The sequence below is a fragment of the Anneissia japonica genome, unplaced genomic scaffold, assembly GCF_011630105.1.
Source record: "Anneissia japonica isolate Jap-2015-1 unplaced genomic scaffold, ASM1163010v1 scaffold1891_len642697_cov171, whole genome shotgun sequence".
NCBI classification, from domain to species: domain Eukaryota; kingdom Metazoa; phylum Echinodermata; class Crinoidea; order Comatulida; family Comatulidae; genus Anneissia; species Anneissia japonica.
The window spans coordinates 183,501-204,271 of record NW_022700553.1 but is presented as its reverse complement, the minus strand read 5'-3'; the positions used below and the strand labels follow the sequence as shown (position 1 = coordinate 204,271).

General features: G+C 35.8%; 3 protein-coding genes across 8 annotated transcripts in view; 2 read left to right on the top strand and 1 right to left on the bottom strand.

The window, feature by feature from the left end:
* The window catches only part of LOC117103347 (macrophage-expressed gene 1 protein-like), a 9,308-nt gene extending 2,829 nt beyond the window's left edge, over positions 1-6,479 (top strand). For both annotated transcript variants that reach the window (XM_033243884.1, XM_033243885.1), the window contains exon 3: positions 64-6,479. In XM_033243884.1, coding sequence (XP_033099775.1) covers positions 64-2,085 — 2,022 coding nt within the window. In that variant the 3' untranslated portion in view covers positions 2,086-6,479. The remainder of the gene's footprint in view (positions 1-63) is intronic.
* Positions 4,174-15,255, bottom strand: LOC117103350 (pleckstrin homology domain-containing family B member 2-like). Of its 5 annotated transcripts, none has more exons than XM_033243892.1 (6): positions 14,663-14,853; positions 12,044-12,278; positions 11,192-11,353; positions 9,860-10,094; positions 7,759-7,795; positions 6,846-6,984 (listed from the first exon to the last, which is right to left on the bottom strand). In XM_033243892.1, the coding sequence occupies exons 2-5, from the start codon at positions 12,242-12,244 to the stop codon at positions 7,761-7,763; spliced, it is 633 nt and encodes a 210-aa protein (XP_033099783.1). In that variant the 5' UTR covers positions 12,245-12,278; positions 14,663-14,853; the 3' UTR covers positions 6,846-6,984; positions 7,759-7,760. The 5 variants fall into 5 exon arrangements, with proteins under 5 accessions (XP_033099779.1, XP_033099781.1, XP_033099778.1 ...); XM_033243891.1 differs by having other exon boundaries at positions 6,848-6,987; positions 14,663-14,852; XM_033243888.1 differs by lacking the exons at positions 7,759-7,795; positions 14,663-14,853 and adding an exon at positions 15,237-15,255 and having other exon boundaries at positions 4,174-6,987.
* Positions 15,256-15,272: 17 nt separating this feature from the next.
* LOC117103349 (probable Rho-GTPase-activating protein 7) overlaps positions 15,273-20,771 on the top strand; it is a 34,160-nt gene continuing 28,661 nt past the window's right edge. The window contains exon 1 of the mRNA XM_033243886.1: positions 15,273-15,289. The gene's annotated coding sequence lies outside the window, so the exon portion shown is untranslated. The remainder of the gene's footprint in view (positions 15,290-20,771) is intronic.

The following is a 20,771-nucleotide window of genomic DNA, read 5'->3' as shown; positions in this document are numbered from 1 at the left end:
TATATATATATATCAATTATTTAAAAAAAATCAAATTAAGTTCCCTCTTACACTTATCCGTAGGTCAAGATATCTTCGGAGTTGTTTGAACACTGGTTGGACTACACAAGTACATCGAGTTATTCAATAAACGCACACGCATCATTTCCATATAGCCTTATTTCTGGAAGTTTTTCAGACGAAAAAGAATCTGTAAAGAAGCATCAAGTGAACGAAAAATCGTCAACAACTCGCGTTCAAGTACGTCATCAATTGTACACAGCCCGCATCGACAATCCTACTTTACATCCTACATTCAAGTCACGTGTCCTCGATATTGGTGCGTACGATCAGAATAATGATACACGTACGGCACGATACCTCACTCAACTCCTAGTGCGAGACTACGGAACACACGTGGTGACGTCTGTGGATTTGGGGGGTATTTTTCTCCAGCAAGATCAAATTAAAATTTCTTTTGTCAATGATCCTTCTCTAGAGAAATATCAGGTTAAAGCGGCTGCTAGTGCCTTGTTCAACAGGGTTTTGGCTGGTGGTGGGTTTGAAACCACTATAAAAAATGAAGTACTTAAGTATTACCTCACAAACCGCACTTCCTCGATATACCAGACTTTTGGTGGTAATCCATATAAAGTAAACCAGACAATAAAAGAATGGCAAGATGGATTGCCGAAGAACCTGGTTGCAATCGATCGGGACGGAGATCCACTGCACTATATTGTTACAACGAACACCTTACCAGATTTTCCTGAAACAATGGTGGACAGAATCTCTAAATTAATCTACGAGGAAGTAAAACGTTATTATGAGGAGAACACATACACAGGATGCACCAAAATGAAATCACCTAACTTTAATTTCACAGCAAATCTAGACGACGGGTCATGTGTTGCACCTTACAATAATTACTCATTTGGTGGTGTCTATCAAACATGTGAAGCTCAAATGGGACCAAACGCCGAAGATTTTTGTTCGAATTTGTTACAGAAAAACCCATTGACAGGCGAATTCAGTTGTCCGGCAGGTTACGAGGATGTTCAGCTAAATACTGGTTACCATGTTTACACTACCAGCAGAAAAGAATGCAAGGAGAATTGTTTTTTCTGGGTTTTTGACTGCAAGAATTCATGTGAAAATGTTAGCTCCTCCATCGAGGCTATTTACAAGACTTTCTGGTGTGCCGCTACGGGGACAGTTCCTCTAGAATCTGGATACCTGTTCGGTGGTGTCTATAGTACGTTCTCCATGCTGAATACATTGACAGAGACCCAAGGGTGTCCAAACGCCTTTCTACCACTAAGAATGGGAGCTGAATTATTTGTATGTGTCAGCGATGATTATGAACTAGGCTACAGGTATTCCTTTCCATTTGCTGGGTTCCTTAGTTGTTCGGCAGGAAATCCATTGTCTTTGCCTAGTAGTAAAAGAAAACCACCAGTTTATAGTATCTTTGAATTCTTCCAAACAACAGGTTCGGGAAGCTGGCCCCAGGAATGTCCGACTGGATATAAAAAGCATTTTGCTGCCATAGACAATGATTGTGGTATTGATGTCTGTATCAAAGCAAATGTTCTTTCACGCTTGGAACTGCCAAAAGTTTACCGTCCTCCCTACGCTCAAAAACCTAGTCGTAATTCCAATATATCTGAAACATTGTACATAGTCGGTACAGCCTCAAATGTGTGGGTGAAAAACAAGACAAGCCAGCAATGGGAGGTAGTGATTGAAAGTCAAGATGAAGCATTCTTGCCGGCCGACACAGAGAAAAGCGAGTTAGAGAAAAACTCTAGCGCATCAGAGGTAGTTGGGATGACTATCGGTCCAGATCCAAATATCTTGTTCACGAATATGACCAGTTTACCATGGCAGGTAATGACTGATCACCAAGATAACGGAACACCTCAACTAAATAAAGCGGGGCCGTACGAGTTAAAGGGGAACTCAAATAGATCGCTTTTGTTAATAACATTTGGAATCACTATTGGTGTCCTTGTAGTTATTGCATTCGGTATTCTGATTGTTGAGTACAGACGTCAGTTACGTAGAAACGAATATACTCCGATCCAACAGCATATAAGAGAATGAGAGATTATACTTGTAAGAAAGTGTAATACATAGGCCTACTCCAAGTAATACTGTACTTGGAGTATATTATATATTTCTTATCTGAGAATTATCCCGTGGACCTTTCAAAGCTTATACTGTTGCTCTTATAATTGGTCCGAATAAGTCCAAGTTATGGATTAAGAAGCACTCGCGACCATTTTAATTTATTATAATAGCTTTAGGCAGCAGATGTGAGTTGGGCACAAAGGTGCATGTTATATTGTGGGTGTTGGGAAAAGATGCAGGGTACACGGGTACAGGACACAAGGGTGAGGGTTATAAGTTTTTGTTACTAATTAAAGGTATAGCAACTTTACGAAAATTATATTACGTCACACCTTAGTGAAGGCTGTTTTGAACCTGATAATAAATAGGTTCTAAACAATTTTTCAGTCTAACTACTTTAGTGTCAGAGTCCGAGTGTCAGTATGGGAAAGGACATTGCACAATGTAGTCTGACCTCTACAGTTTTCTAATCAGAGTTAAATTGATGTTCATACACGTTCAGTTTATTTTAATAATCTCTAATGCTGATTAGTCATGATTTGTAGTTTTATGTAAATGAATTTGTAAAAATTATTCGAGAGAATGGTATGGGGGTTAGAATGAATGGCTTATGGATGGGAGGCCTCTTTTGGGCCGATTACGTTGTTTTATTAGCAAATAATGAACATAAAATGATAAAAATGTTACATATTGCATGGAAGTATGCAAAAGAGTGGAAGCTAAGTTTTAACTATGAAAAATCGAAGGTGATGGTCGCTGTAAAGCGCATTAACCGAGAAAAATGACAAAATGAATTTTATCATCAATATCAAATTCGGAAAAATTATTCCAAATTGTAGTCTCGTTGCAAAGTTTTAAGTCTTGTTTTAAGATAGCTAATTCTGCCTCTCTGATTGTATCAAATTATTTACAGTTAAATAAAAAATGACGAATATTAAATATCAGGAAACACCTCTCTGAAATTTACACTCTTAAGAGGATATGACCCGGTTAAACGTTATTATTTACTTGTAATGTAATCATAAATTCTGATCACCAGTATTAAAAATGACAATTTAAATCTAGCAATCCTGTTTAGAAATTCAGAAGTTTGAGGCCTTTCTCGGTGTTTTGAAGAAGTTTATGTAAATCACATCACATTCAATATAAACTAATTTATATAGGCCTTTAAGGAGGCCTAGAGTACCGAATTGTTAACGTACTACGAAGGTAATACACATAAACACTCAACAACGAACCCATTTATCAGTGGCGGCGCTACGGGATGGGGTGCGGCTAGTTGGGGGGGGGGGTCACAATTTGTCAAGGAGAAAAACAAATTCAAAAAAATTATATGTATTTTGTACATATTAATACTCTAAAATCGGAAAAATAAGCCTTTGAAACCCCTAAATTGTCATATTTTCGGGGCTACGTCTCCTGAAGCACTTTCGAAAGGTTTTTAGTGACGCCCGACCACGCCCACTTTTTTCTCGTCGGGGACATCAGCCCCCCCCCCGGGGACCTTGGACTCCCGTCGAAGAAATCCTGCCGCCGCCACTGCCATTTATACTGTCACATCACAATCGCCAACATTATGTTGTCGTGTGCTTCAACAAAGGGCATTATTCAAATTATAGACCTTTTTTATTTTAATGTTGGGTTGGGATTTTCATGTTAAACCTGAATTCTGGGGATGGAGATTCTATCTGCTTTAGCGAATCATTTTATTCTTAATTCAAATAATTATTTTTATTCCACCCTGCAGGCTTCTTCATTTCACATTCCTCGAGTAAGAAAAAGACAAAACAGTCTCTATTAACATTATGGGCCCAAATATTGGGGCTTTCATAACCTCAATCTTGCTTTTGGTGTTTTAGTTTTTCCTTTTTTTTATATGTATATTTTCCTTTGTTGTTTGTTTTAATTTTTAATTATAGTTTACTGAATTTTAAGGTCAGTTCCAGGGCCACCTTAAGGGGATGTACTGTACCTCCTCGGTTCGTGCCACTAGGATTCTGTAATTAGTAAATACACCTATATGTAAATTATTAAAGTGAAATAAAAGTGAACATTTTCAAATGATATTCTTATCATTATAATTACAAGTATACATGACGGAAGCAAGTATTATCTGAACGACTGCTAAGGGGAAAGTCAATATGAGATCAGTCAATGGTGTCAGAGATCCATTTTGTTTCTAAGGAAAAATACACAAAAAATACATTTTCACTTTATTTTTTAAGCACAAACCATTATCTAATACATATTTAATAAGTATACATTTATGGCCTTAAAAAAAAATTAAAATAATGCTTTTGCAATACTCACAGTGAAAAAAGAATATTTTTGGAAATTGGTATTCCTATTCAAATGTAGTGACCCGTTAATTAAGGTCAAAACATGTATTTTGTTAATTGTCTGATAACTATAATTAAAGCTGTTTTACCTGTACAGTAGTAATTATAACTCTGCATAATACAATTGGTAGATAAATTAAGTTCAATTATAATGTGCATTTAATTTGCATATAAATAATCTGCCTTAGGGGGGGGGGGGCTAGGCAGGGCTACAGCACCCCTCCTTCCCCCCACCCCTTCGGGTAGAAAAACCACAATTCGTCGGGGAGAAAAAATAAATTAAAAAAATATATATGTATTTTATACATAGGGCCTATTAATAGAATGAAATGAAACCCCTAAATTGCAATATTTTCGGGGAGCTACGCCTTCTAGACCACTTTCTAAAGGTTTTTACCGACGCCCGACCACGCCCACTTTTTCTTGTCGGGGACTTTGAACACCCGGTCTGGGAAATCCTGGTGCCGCCACTGATCTGCCTCCTGTTGTAATTACTTGGCCACTAGATGCAACACAATTCTGATAACATGTGATCAACATTTTGTTTCAAGATGTGTTATAAACCTATTATAAACAATCGTTTTAGATAGTTTATATAACTTGTGATCAGACAATGAATAACAAGTAGTCAATACCGTAAGTGACTGCCAATATATAACCTAAGATCTCCAACATATAAAATGATAAGGCAACTGATTACATGTGATCACCAATATATAACCTGTGATCAGGCAACTGGTAACATGTGATCGCCAACATATAACCTAAGATCGCCAACATATAACATGTGATCATAAACATATAACATGTGATCAGGCAACTGATAACATGTCATCAGGCAACTGGTAACATGTGATCACCAATATATAACATGTGATCAACAAACATATAACATGTGATCAGGCAACTGATAACATCCCAGCAAACACAAAATGCTCTTATAACGTTTGCGAATGTTGCGATTAGATGTCACAAAATAACATTCACACAACGTTGTGAAATTAGGTTATAATTACGTACATATCGTTCTACAAAATAACGTTTTTATCTCCAAAATGTAACGTTATTATAACGTTCTTAGAACGTAATATTGTTAGCTGGGATTTGATCGCCAATATATAACCTGAGATCACCAACTTATAACATGTGATCAGACAAATGAAAGCATATGGTCAACATAACATGTATTTAAAGTGGTAAAATGTGATCGGCACCATATGAAATGATGTGATCAGGCAAGTCATGACATATGGTCAATAGCAATATATAGGATTAGGCAATGGATGTGATCACCAACATACAGTAATGTGATCAGACAATTGATAAGTTGTTATCACCAACATATGATCAGGCAACAAAGGTGATTACCACATTTACAAGGCATCGAACTGCAACCAGCATACAACATGCAATCAGATAACATAAAATGTGATAACATACATTTGATCTACATGGGATTATACAACACTAATAATATATTTTCAAACTAATCCAGTATGATAATCTATCTACATATTGAAGCATAGTTATACCTATTTACTGTTTACAGTATATCAATAATTAATATTGTTATAAAATTATTTTATTTACATATTTTCTTACATTAGATTTCACAAACCATTGATATATCTATACTTCATAAATTATAATGCTCCTTAGCAATGAAAATACAATAGCCAATAATCAATCAATAATAATCAAATTAGCAAAAGCCAATAATCTATAGCAAATAATCATAATTCAGTGGCGGATCCAGGAATTTGAAATAGAGAGGGCCCAGAGAGAGACTTTCACAGATGGAGGATCTATACAACCTCAGCCCAACCATTGTTGGGGCTGGGTAAGAAAATGTATGATTATGGCATCTCTAGATGGTCGGAAATGGGCCTGGGCCGACTGGGTCCCCTCTTGAATCCGCCACTGATATTCAATATCCAAACAAAATATTCAATATTAAAAAAAAAAAATGAAAAAAAAAAATTAAAAAAAAAATCATTATTTAATATAATTATTAGAAAATAATCAATATACAATCAATTACCATGGTTAAACTAGAAGCAGGGTCATTAATTGGAATGATACACTACATTATTCTATGAATGATAAATTATTAATATTAACATTATTTTACATTGGGTCACTTAACTCACTTTTGCTTATAGCTTATTAAAATTTCATGCATAATACCAATTAACAGGGATTGATAATTTCTGATTTCATTAAAATCCAACAATAATGATGGAATGCGCCAGAGCATTGCACATATTTCTCATAAAACTTTTCAAAAATAATTACTGTACTGTATTCCAATACTGTATAATCACAATCACCATAACAGTGATTACAACAGAAAAAGAAAGATGCTTCCGTATATTGAAAGTAGTAATATGAAACCACTGCTACCAAAATAAAATTGGGGAAAACATCAATGCGCCAACGGCTGCTCCTGTAGCGAATCCAAATGCAGCGTCGGTATTATTACGTCGGTCTTGGTTGTAAATAACAGTGGTGTTCGTGCCGGCTGGATTTGACACTACTGAAGAAGAAAGTTTGATAATTAAGACTCATGTTAGTTGTATGTTTTTTGTCTTTTTGATTCTTGGAATTTTGTTTCCATAAATGAGAGCGATTTTATGGTTGAAATCATTTCACAAGCATGATCATAAACAACAATATTATATAATGAAATAAAGACATCATTGAAGAATGGATGGGAGCTAATATTGACATATAGTGAACACTGTTAGTGTTACTGATGAATTTTGAAATTCAGATAAAAAAAACCATCCATGTAAATATAAAAATATAAATAAGAACATAAAATACATAAAAGACAGTAAAAGTCAAAATATGGATTAATAAACAATCACTAACTGCATGACAATGTATTTCAAGCATGGGAATAAATTAAGTCATGTTTTAATATTAAACCATATATCTCAGCAAGTTTAGGAGCCATGAATACAATATGAGACAAAAACAATGAAAGCCATTAGACCCAAGGGGAAGGGGTGGGTGATTTGGTATGAACTAATCTCTCACAATGTATGGACCAATGTCAAACAGGCCTCAGTAAAAACTACACATGACTAGAAAAATAAATAATCTAGGGTTTTCTACCAAAACCACAATCTTTCACAGGTTCTTCTATGAAATTTTCCTCAAATGACCCTAGGTAACCCAGCAAACAACAATCAAACTATGAAATAAATAATTAATGGCAGAAATTTTGAATCTCCTGAATGAATTGAAAGAAATGATCAATGGAAGTGAATGTAAAAAGTTGGTGGAAAAAACTAAAACTCACTTTTAATAACGATAGTAAGTGTTTCTAACACAGTAGGCTGTGAGAAAAGAGTATTCCACATTAATACTTTGCACAGAACCAAAATAATTTTTTTTTTTCAGAAAATAAAAAGGCAAATAAAATTAAAATCTTAGTGAAAACACTACAGGAGACTATAGCAAGCAATACACATGTGATAAGATATTGATAACATGCAATTAACATGTGATCGGAAATTGATAACATGCAATAACATGTGATCGGAAATTGATAACATGCAATAACATGTGATCAGATATTGATATGCAATTAAATGTTAATTTAGATTTCTTGAAAACAGGATTAAGTTACATAAACAACAATTTAAGTTTTGTTTTGGTGATTGAGCAAAATGTAATAATATACCTAGCCTACACTGTAGACTCGATTGATCACACACAAAAAACCCCACAAAAACAGAGAGTTAAAGTAGGAGGGGAGGGTCGGAGGTTTAGTAAATATCTTTGCAGCCAGAATTCAAGTGATAATGGAGGACTCACTGTCACCTTTTCTCCAAACAACACAAAATCTTCACACTGCAAGCATTAAGTGCAAAGTTAATAATGATAATCAATTAATCAAAAAGTATATCAATCGATGTAAAAAACAGTCAGTTGGTATTTGCCAATGTGAGCACCTATAGTAGGCCTTCATACCGCGAGCATGGTTATACTGTGTTGTTACCATCATTGGAACCAATATACAGTACCCGCTAACCACTGACACCAGCTGTAGGTACGTACCTTGCTATGTTACCGATCAACCAACTGAAAGTACAGTACTACTGTATGTATGGTAATCTTGAGTGAGATTTTCTAAATCATGTAGCATACACTTTCTCATTTAAACTACAGATCAGGCCCTAGGATTGACCTAAAGCACACACACATGCATTGCATACAATTTTTCCTAGTCTGCTCAGTGCTAAACATAGGAACCCTCCAATTCAGAGCCCTTCTAATTCCGAGATCCCTCCCTAATTCCCTAATTCAAGACCACTTCAAGAACCAATATCAATTGCCAATAACACAAGCTAACCCTCTGAAACCACCCCAAATTTTCAGGTCCTAGAGTGGTCTTGAATTGGGGTAAAACATGAACAATCATCATGACTATGGCAAGCGGCTAATACAGTATATCATACACTTTCCAATTAATTGAAGCAAAGCCACACCACAACAATAGTACTTAAGAGTAGACCATAAAACTGTATAAGCCAAGACAGTGGCGTAACAATGATGCCGGGGGCCCTGAGTATTCCTGAAACTGGGGGTCCTTTTTGGGTCCCGGTCACCCATTCCATCATGGGATTTTAGATGTGTGCATTGTTATTCTAAATGTTTTTAACGACAAATAAATGATATAATATGGATCCAGGAAATTGAGGCCAGGGAGGGACTTTCACAGTTGGAGAGTCTATACCACCTCAAACCCACCGTAGCTGGGGCCGAGGTAAGAAAATTTATGAATATGGCACCATCAGATGGCCGGAAATGGTGCTTCACAGACATAAAATTGTGAATATAATTTTCTTTTTTTATCTCCAGTTAAAAAATATTTTGACGGATTTAGTGGGGCCCAGGGCCAGCAGCTCTCCCCCCCACCACATTCTTTATTCCGCCACTGGATATAATATGATATTACAGTCGATTTCAGACACACTTTATGCTGTTGCTCTTGTGGGGCTCACATAAGAAAATGTATTAATATGGCAAGTCTAGATTGCTGGAAATGGCACTCACAAACTTAAAATTGTGAATATAATTTTCTTTTTATCTCCATTTAAATTTTTTTTTATAGAAATTTGGTGAGGTCCCGGGCCAAGAGGGGGCCCCATCGTGCCGACAGGGCCCCTCTCTTTAATTGTTATAATATGATACATGCCCTACAGTCGATTTCAGAGACACATTATGGTGTTATTTATTAACAAAGTCCTTTTTGGTCAGGGTGCTAGATTGAGGAACCTATCGGTAGGGCCCCTTTGGGGCACCAAGAATTCGGGGGCCCTGCGGACCGCCGCATGAGAGCGCATAGGCGTTACGCCACTGAGCCAAGATAATTATTAGCAATCTGGAAAACTTACTTGTATTTGGATCTTGATAGGTTGTGTAATAGGTCTGACCTGGGTATGAGTACATCCGGGTTTGCCGGGGATATCCGTTATTCATATTAACAACCTGCGTACCATCTGGATAAGTAGTGGTGGTCTGGACGACGCGACCGCCCCTATGGCACGACGAGTATGGAGGCGGAGCATCATACGGTCTATAGGAGTAGCGATTAAACTGTGGGACATGCTGCGGCATATCTTGCCGGGTCTAAACAAGTAAGAATAAAGTAACACATAAACTGTATTTAAAAATCCTCTCATAAAAGATAGCACAGTTAGATATGATGGACCTTTTTGCTAAGCCCTGCCCCTTTGTTGGTATGGTTCCACAAAACGACAGTGTAGAAAAATACACACTGTATTCCTGGCCCTGTTCAGATTGGCCTAGTTACCAGCCGTCTTGCATCGTGCGAGACAGTCCCGCATTTTACAGTGATTTTGGATGAAACATGCATTTTGCAAAAACATGTGTTATAAATTTCTCATGTATTTAGCATAAGTCCATGCGTGATAACGAATTATCACAAAGTCAGTAGAAAATGTATTTAAAATTAGAAGAAATTTGTTTTATTAACGATATAAAAACTGTCATGCAGTAACTTGAGTCATTAGAGAGCTGTTATCTCATTCGAGAATCAAGTCACAAACAAAATTTCTCTTTCTCGACCAAAAAAACTCAGGCAACCACGCACTAAAGCTACAATTACACTAGACACGATAATGACACGACAGCGGCATGATCATCGCATCATTTATATTCTTCAACACTAAACCCATTTTTATTGTGTCGTGTGGTTATTGTGTCTAGTGTAAATGTAGCTGCAGTGGAATCTAGGAGGCACGTGCGGTCTTATGAGTTCATTGTCACAACCAACTGTTAATTATGTGACTGAAAATCGGACCCCAGCGACTGGCCAATTGCTGTAGTCACGCATTTCAAGTTGCTCAGGTTGGTAGCTATGTGATTGGTCAGTGGTTAATGTTGTTTGATTCTCTGAAAAGTCCTTAAATTGATTACCAGCCAATTTTAAGTTCTGTCCACACTATCAAATTAAAATTTTTTAGCAGCTTTGGTCTCTAATTAGAATAATAAAGATAAAAAACATTGTAAAATTTGGGACCACATAAAAGTGGTCAATAATTGGAGGTGGTCTTTAATTGGAGGGGTCATTATTTACAGGGTGACCTGTAAATGTTTTTTTTTTTTTTTCTGTTTTTACTACCTTTTTTTCCTACTTGTTGAAATAATGTGGAAGAAATCTGATATCATGCATGCTTATTGAGTAGGATTTTGAGAAGACTCACGTTGGCAAGCTTCGCTTCTGTGAGAGAGCTTTTCCAAGCAACTGCTTCATCTGGGGAGTCAGCACAAAACACAACATTACCTGTTGACGTCGTCTTAAGTTCTATCAGACAGCTATTAGTTCTGTCAGCTGGGGGATCAACGTCACGTACCTCATGCCCAATCTACTCACATAAAAAAATATTAACTATAATTTGGAAATCAAAATACATAATATATGTAAAGCAGTGTTTAGTTTTTAGCTGTTCAGCAAATTCTACACAATGTTTAAATGTGTGTGACATATTGTTTGCTATAGTATGAAAAGAAGAAGACATACAGTATTCAGGTGTGTTTGTAAAAAAAATCATGACTAACTAAGCAAATTTTGTATATTATCATTTTTCTTTTTAATTTTCAAGGTTTTGAAGACCAATTGTTCTACTGTAATCGGTAATTTATATTCAAATACAACTAAGGAAAAAATAAATGAGATTAAAATATTTTTCTTTATTAAACATAATATTCTGATTATAATTAGACATAATATATGGGGCTTGCCATGCTAAAACCAAAATCAGTGACCAGAACAAAAATACAGACTTTTTAATATACTCGTATTCTCCCTATTATAGGCTTAAAAATGATAGGTCATTATTGGAATCGACTTACTATTATCAAAGTTATGAGTTGTAAAATTGCTACTGCTTCTCTGTACTAAATACAATATTGCCATATTCTTTTACTAATTACTCAATTTAACATTTAGTGACAGTACACTGGTTTTGGGATGGCACTTCTTCATATACTGTAGGAATACATCAATAATAAAGACACATTAATTTCATTTGTTTCAGCTGAAGGATCTCACTTACATTGATCGCACAGCATCTGGAGGGCAGATTAATAACACCTTGTGAGTCATTGCGTGTTTCATCTGTGAAATATGAAAACCCGCCATCAGAATACAACACACAATACTGCCTCTTCCATCTTCTTAAAAAATCACTTTGTCTTTGCATCCATCCTGACTTCACAACACCATGAATGTTGGCGGCTTCACCACTTGTCGCCATGGTTATCAGTCAAGGTTCTCAGAACGAGAGCAATCTAATTAGGAATCATAGCAACATTGAAATATCAACCACAAAACATCTACAATTTCTGTCAAATATTAAAATAGTTGTTGTTAACAAATAAATTATACAAATATATTATATATCTCAGGAAAGTTTATGTTTTTAAACATCTCATTGTAACATGGCAATATTTTGATTTCATTGTATACAATGTCCTCCACAATAATTACTTTTGAAAATTCTTAATTACCAGATTTAAAATATTGGGCAATCTCTTACAGAATCAAAAAGTCAACTAAATTATGAACTTTTATTTAGTCTAATAAAATAACATTGTCTTTCAACTTCAATAAAATCATTTTATTTTTCTCCAACTTCTAGTGTTTTGTAATTACAAAAATGTTCATATGAATGAGATTGGTAACACCTTTTTTGTATATTACTGTACTTAGTAATTGTAATATAATTATACTCTCTAAAGGGGATATTAAATTCTATATAATTTAGCAATAATACCAATTTTTAATTTGAAATTAAAAATTAATATTTAAGTAGGCTAAGTGCAACTTTGCATAAAAATAATTTATTTATCAAATATTAATAATTGTTTGACCGTGTGGGACACTTCCTTCCAGCTTATGCAAGAAAGTTGTTTGATTGATACAGCAGTCTCATTATAAAATTTCATGAAATGTACAGCACATACAAGAACTAGGCCTAACCTATTTTAAAATACGGATCATATTATATAGTTACTTGTCTTTAGGCCTATATGCCCTTTGTACTGTCTATTTTAACTAGCCTAGACCTATATCATTTTAAATTATCATAAAGACATTTAGGCCCTAGACACTACTGTCTGAGTTGAGTAGTATATATGCCATGCCTGGCCCTAGGACTAGTACTTAGGCCTAGTAGTAGATGAAGCCTAACATTTCACTCATACAGATGGAACGTCGTTATGTTTGTTTAGAAGATTAGGAAGTCCCAGCCTACTGTAGCTTACAAATAAAATACAAACGTGTTGTGTAGGCCTGGGTGCAGGTCAACTCGGCCACAGTCAACTTGGCCACAAGTCAACTCGGCCACAAGTCAACTCAGCCACAAATCAACTCGGCTACAGCCAACTCGGCCACAAGTCAACTCGGCCACAAGTTATTTAATGTAAATCTCTGTAGTTTTTGCATCATTTTTCTTCAATATAATGATTAAAATAAAGTACAGTATATTTTAGTAAAACAGGACCACCACACTACCAAAACAGATTTGAATGCTATTGCCTACGAATTAAAAAGAGTTATTTATTAATGTGTTCGTCTTCTGTTTACTCACAACATTCTACTGTACTTCAACAATAACATTAAACAACAATAACGACAATAAATTAATAATATTTAGTTTAATAATTAAATACTAATTAGTCATTATGACGGTAATAAAGGTAATAACAACAACAACATTAATAGTAATATTTATTTTAACAATACTAATAGTAATAATACTAGTATGGTAATAATAACGATATTATTTAAATATCAATTTTAGTAACTAATTAGTGATAATAACAATATTGAAGGTGATAATAGCAATAATACAATAATAAAATAAAACTATTTATAATAATAGTAATACTAATTAGTAATAATAATAATAATGATACTTAAATACTAGGCCTACTTAGTAATAATAGGGTAATAATATCGATAATAAAGGTGACAACAACAACAATAATATTAATAATAATAATAATATGAGAAAAATACCAATAAAACACCAATAACAATGACTTTTTAAATTACTATTATTAAAATAATAATACTAAAGACTAATAAATAATAATAATAATAATAAATCGAAAATTATTTACTTATATGGTACTGTAATAATATCAGCAAATATATAATATTTATGCTAAGACTAATAATTAATTTTAAAACTAACGGTAATAAAAACAACAATAACAACAATGACAACAATAATAACAGCAATAATAGTAACAATAAGTATAGTAATACTTAAAGAATTAGTATTTTATACTTGATGAATTACTCCTTCAAATTGAAGTACCAGTAAATGACTTGTGGCCGAGTTGACCTGTGGCCGAGTTGATTTGTGGCCGAGTTGACTTGTGGCCGAGTTGGCTTGTGGCCGAGTTGACTGTAGCCAAAATTTTTGTGGCCGAGTTGACTTGTGGCCGAGTTAACTTGTGGCCGAGTTGACTTGTGGCCGAGTTGGATCGAATTCGTAGGCCTAGGCCTAGTAGAAGACAGGGGCCCACTCACTTACTAACTCAGTTCAGTGGCACTCTGACCCGAATGAGTGTAGGCTAGCTAGGCCGTAGTAATGGCGGCCTACCACTACAAAATACAACTAGTAGTACATCTAGCAGATACTATCCACTACTAATCTACTTACAAATAAAAACTCCGCAGACGTTTTAGAAATAGGCCTAGTCTAAACTGGAGCCTAGGTTAGGCTAGAATTAAAACGTTTATCTTTACACCTCGCGATCAATACAAAATGCGCGTGATGTTTTCTTTTTACGTTTTTTCTTCGATAAAAATCGGAACTACTTGATATTTACATAAATGATGTCATTTTGTGAGATAACGATGTAGTCCATAGATGATTGGCGTTGATCTTTTACAACCAGTTACAACTAGCAAATACCGCTGCCAATACTAAGTCTACCTTTGAGCGTTTCTATATTTACTACCTGCTAATGACCTTACTGACCCATCACTCTGAAAACTCAGTAAATGATGCGAATTCAGACAGAAGCACCGTAAAGCAGGTGAAATTCCAGTGTAAGAAAGATAAAAATAATTTATTTAACCCATCAATTCCAGGGCTTATAGTCGAGAAAGAAGCCCACTGGAACATACAAGTTGAGCAAGTAATTGGTCTTTTTATCCGTTGTAAGTATAGTTGTAAGATTTTACTCGAAAATCGTCTAATTTAGTGATGTTGAGATGACCTCGTCTTTCACCTTTTCTTGTCCTCCCACTCCCATCCCATTGTGAGCGTCTATTCGGTTTGCATGTATGTGATTGCTGCGTATTCTACGGCTGTTGTGTTGGAATCTCTCGCCGTGCACACAACAAAAATGCGTAGCGAAGGTCTAGCCTAGGCCTACCTAGCAAGGATAGGGACGTCTATTGGCCATGGCCGGATAGAATACAGATCATTTCGGTCGCGCCTTCATTTCGGTCGGGCCGTATTGTTATGCATTTCGGTCGCGATAAACAGCCTCAGTATGGAACGCCGATGTACGCACTAGTGCTTTATGTTTGGAAAGTACTGTAACTTTTAAAGGGCTTCTGTATTTTTTTCTGTAAGTTTTTTTGGTGCGTGTGTTTTTCAGACTGGGGATTAATTTTATTTATTTTGTCTTTTTTTTTACAATGCTTGACTATCATAGGCCTAGCCTAGGCCTAATATTTTTTGTAATTTGTTTAGTATGATTGTTGTTTTAAGTTTTTTACGATTGTTATCATAATAATTGCAAGTAATTTGAATATAATTTTAGCTTGTTCTTTTTCTTACAGATTCAGAAGTGAAAAGTCAAGTACATATTTGTATTTATCAATTTCTGAATTATTCATAATAATAAAGACCTAGGAATGTTGTTACGATATGATTTAATTTGTTAAATCAAGTATACTTTTTTATATCAGAATATTAAAATATATGTATTTGTACATTCCATTTAAACTATAATATTTTACAATTCATGTAAATATTTTTTTTTTACAAATATGATCATCAGATTGATGACTCGAAGTTAATGGTGACATGAAGTAGGTGAACGCACTTGAACACCTTCACTACCACTGCCATGACCTGCTAAAAATAGCTAGTCATCTATATTTAGCATCTGACCTACTTCTGTCTTTGCATTGTATATGCGTTCACATTCTTGAAGGCGGCATATGAAGAATATGCCTTCTCACCCTCATGAGCACCGTGGGAACCTTAGTTTGTGGGAAAGTTTCTTTTCGATTTTATGGTTAGTTACCAGGCAACTAGTACAGGAGGCCTCGAAGTAGTGAATTTTTCTAGCTTTAGAAGGAAGTCCGCCCCGAAGACTGAAACCGTGGAATGGCTATTAACATGTACTGTAATTTAAATTATATATTAACGCTCCATTTTACTATGTATTTTATAAACATCAGAATATGTATAAAAAATGGAAAATAAAAAAAAAACAAGAAAATTCAAACCTTGTGCTGCTTCTCCTCAAGAGTACCATGGGAGTCTAGTTTGTGGGAAATTAAATTCTAGCGCAACTATAGAATATGACTAGAGTCATTTGTCGGGCTTATGAATATAAAAGAAGCCTGAAATGGGCCATTTAAATGTAAGGTGTTTAAATATAAATATATTGAAAATGTTATATGAAAAAAAAAGTATGAAAATACTATATATTTTCTTCATTTTCGTTCATCATATATCATTCATTAGATTCCTTTATCAAATTATAAACATGATCAGAAAATTCAAGATAAATGGAAACGTAGTAGACAAGAAAACAAATGTATGAAAAACTAATCTATTGACTATATTTATTTCATAAATCTCCATTCAATTTATGCATTAATAAAATATACATCGCAACAAACGTTAAAGAGAAACTTGTCTCAAACTTGTTGACTTTGTAACCTTTTCGTTGTTTCTGTAAAAAAGAAAAGTAACACCAAGTGATACACATAATATTAATCATCATAAACTATAATATTATAGTACAGTAATACCAGTAGTTGTTAGTCAACTAATGTTTTATGCAAGTTTTGTGTTTATAAAAATACTATACTGCTTAGCTTCCTTGTTCCAAATTTGCTGTCGCTACGTTGATGCGCCATACGCCGCAACCGAAATGCATAACGGAAATAGCGCGACCGAAATGAAGGTGCGACCGACATGATCGGATATCGCCGGATAAAGGATGCGTGTACACGGTGGAGGGCGGAAAGTGATACAGTTCTCTATGTGTCAGTCAGCCTTTCCTAGGCTAGGCCCAGGCCTACTGTTGTCCTAAAAAAAAACCAATATTTTATTCATTTTTTATAATAATTACTGAATACTGTACATTAAAAAAAATATGTCCAACCATTAGGTTGGGGAGGGTAAGAAGGGAAGGTGATTAGTGATGGGGAGAAATTAACTTTCATATTATAATACTGCCAAGACTAGGTCTGGGCCTAATAATTTATGAAATTTAATATGAATTCCAGAAGGTGAAAGACAGTTGGGCCCACAAGGCGATCAGGTCCAAGATGATCAGGCCCAGGAGGATCGGGTCCGTTTTCCACACGATCAGGCCCACACCAAGATGATCGGGTCCACCAAGTGTAAAATATCGGGCCCACTTTAATGCAGATTCATTGTTGCGTTCTAAATTTATTTAACATACAGATAACATCAAAATCATCATAGGCCTATATTTATTTATTTTAGTATATCAAACATCAACAAGTACAATTAACAGTCATGGACTATGCCTACAGTCTGACGAGCGGGCCTACAATACGATCAGTCCCAGGACGATCGGGCCTATTTCCAGACTATCTGGCCCGTTTTCATGACGATCGGGCCCACTTTCAGACTGGCCCAATCGTCCCGAAAATGGGCCTTATCGTCTGTAATTCGTCTGTATAGTAAGGCCTGAGAGGGGAATATATCCTCCGCGCACAAGGCCTAGGAATCCGTCCACACATTTTTGGAAAATAAGGGCCGATGTCTGCCCAGATTTCACCAAATATTAGGCTTTGACCTTAGGGAACCCCCTCTTGAACCCTTCCCACAGCTCAGGCCTACAAGCTCAAGTCCCCCTGTCAGCCCCCCCCCCTCGAAAATATATCCTACAGCCGCCACTGCCCCTAGGCCACCCCAAATTTTCAGGTGCGTGTCAAATTAAATTCTTGGCAGAAATGTGTAAGATTGCTGTACAGAATTTGCTAATTGTAATTTAAGTATCATTCTTTTCACAGAAACTGCTCACAACAGAAAATGAATCCAGTATACTATCCAAAACGTAAGTAATTGGCTTAGATTAAGATTCCAATTTTGTGTTTTTGTGCAATGTACTGTAGGACAATCCAGGCCTGATTTTTGATGCACTCTCTTCACCCCCCCACCCCCTTTCCCGCACCATGGACCATGCAACAGGCCTACACTAATACCTGATGCACATGGGAGAAATATATTAATGTATGTTAATACCACTGAATGCTGTACCTACTCTACCGTCTCACAGATTGACAAGGTTACAGTATCCTACAGTAGCCCTGATCAGGTTCCACTAAAACGTAACAGTAATTTATGAAAACAAAAGTTCTTTAGACCGAAGAGCTACACCATGAAAGTGTTTTCCCTCATTCTGTTGTGAAAAGGGGTCTTAAAAGGGTGAAATAAATATCGTAATTGTTGCAATTGGTTAGATATTTTTACTATAATTATTTTCAGACCCAGTTGGTTCATAGTATCAAACATAAATGACATTAAACATAATAATAAGTAGTATATAATAGAACACAGTGTAAGCATTAAGCAGAACATGCTGAATTTGAAAATAAATCAATGTTATGCTAAATATAACTTATAATAGCATACTGTGCAGTTCAATTCCAATCGCTGCCACTCCTTGTATTTCAGCTGGAGGGGTGAAACACAAGTTTTAATAGCGCACTGTCTTTCGGAAGCAACGTTTAAGCTGTTGGTCCCGTGTGCATTGATGGCCCATGTGCACGTTAATGAAAGCAGTACACTCTTCGGAAAAGAGTAAGGGATTGTGTCCCGGTGTACTGCCCAATCACCACCAGAAGGACCCCACTGGAAATAAGTCTTCTAGACTTTCGTGGGCTATCTTTGGTGTTTACACCAAATCAATCCAATCCAATCCAAGATTATCAATTTTTGGTCTAAATTGGTGGTTGTTATAATTACAAAATTGTTCTAAGCATTTATTAAACTGCAAGATTAAACCTGTTGTAACTGTAACATAGGTACATTAACTCATTCAGTGCTTGCCCTCTGTATTATGTTGACTGTGCGTGTCCATAGCTATAGAGATGGCGCGTGAGCTTGGACGCGTTCCTAAGGAACGCGCCAATTGTTTAGAACTTTTGCTTTGTCCAGTTTAAGTTTTACATACTTGGTTTATTTCGCCGAGGATAGTACAGTTACTAGCTCTTAGTTTTAGGTTTAATTCTGCTATTAAGAATTAAAGAGACACAACAATTTTAAAAGTTTGCAAGTATTCTCATTGATCGATTATTCAACATAGGAATTCCGGTTACATTTTGGGGGGTCATCCGGGAATACTTATTTTTGTCAACTTGCAATTACGGTGAAATAAATCACGGGAAGGAGCTACTGTATTATTAAATAACCGACAGCGTGAATGGAGGAATTTCGAAGCTTAGCAAGAGATTGGTGTAAAAAGGAAGGCATTAATCCAAATAATGCAATCTTACTCAGATCAAGAAATCTGAATGCATCCAACAGAACTTTGTTGATATCATTAATGACGGGACTGTCTACCAAGATCAAAGGACTGGTCCAAAGAGAAAGAATAGTTAGTGGGATAGCAGAAACTCACATATTATGCGAATTTTGCGAAGATGCTTGTAATTTAGAACTGGGAGAGGAAGCCATACTCCCTATAAATGGAGATATTAGTAAATTTGACATATTATTGATTGAAGGGAAGAGAGATGCAGCGGTGGAACAATTATACGTGAATGACCTGTTAAGCCAGACCGAATTAGATGGTTTACTAACACAACCGAAGAATGTTGAGAATAAATTGGAGAGTAGATTCCCAATGGAGGTGATAACTAGCGGAAAGTATAGGCGACTCCGGTTTTTCTCTAGAAAAACAGACATTCCAAAGGACGAAGATGGGTGGGAGACGTGGATAGAGCAATTCGAAAGCCAATTAGATGCAAGTAGGGGAGGTTTAGGAGCTGTTCTATACCAGCATAGAGAGCAAAGTTTACACCCAGTAGCGTATGCCAGTAGAGGCCTAACGAAATCAGAGAGAAATTATCCGGCTCATAAGCTAGAGTTTCTGTGTTTGAAATGGGCTGTGTGTGACAAATTCAAAGATTATTTATATCAGGCAAAGGGGACCAAAGTTATGACTGATAACAATCCCTTAACGTATATTCTTACTTCGGCAAGGCTGGACGCGACTGGGCAGAGATGGTTGGCAGATCTAACAAATTATGATTTCACCATACACTATAGATCAGGGAAGACTAACATAGATGCAGATGCGTTGTCTCGTAGACCATATAAAACAGATTTAGAGGGACAAGATAAACTACAACAGAAAATTGGTATAAAAACATTGGAAGGAAGACTAAACCAGGAGCGAAATCCGATTTTTTGTGCAAAAGACACAATATATGAATTATCATCTTATAGGGCGAAGGAGAAACAAGAAGAGTTGCTGAACGAACAAGAAACAGAACCATTGGTGTTATCAATTGCCATGTCAGCAGAAGCAATACCACAGAGT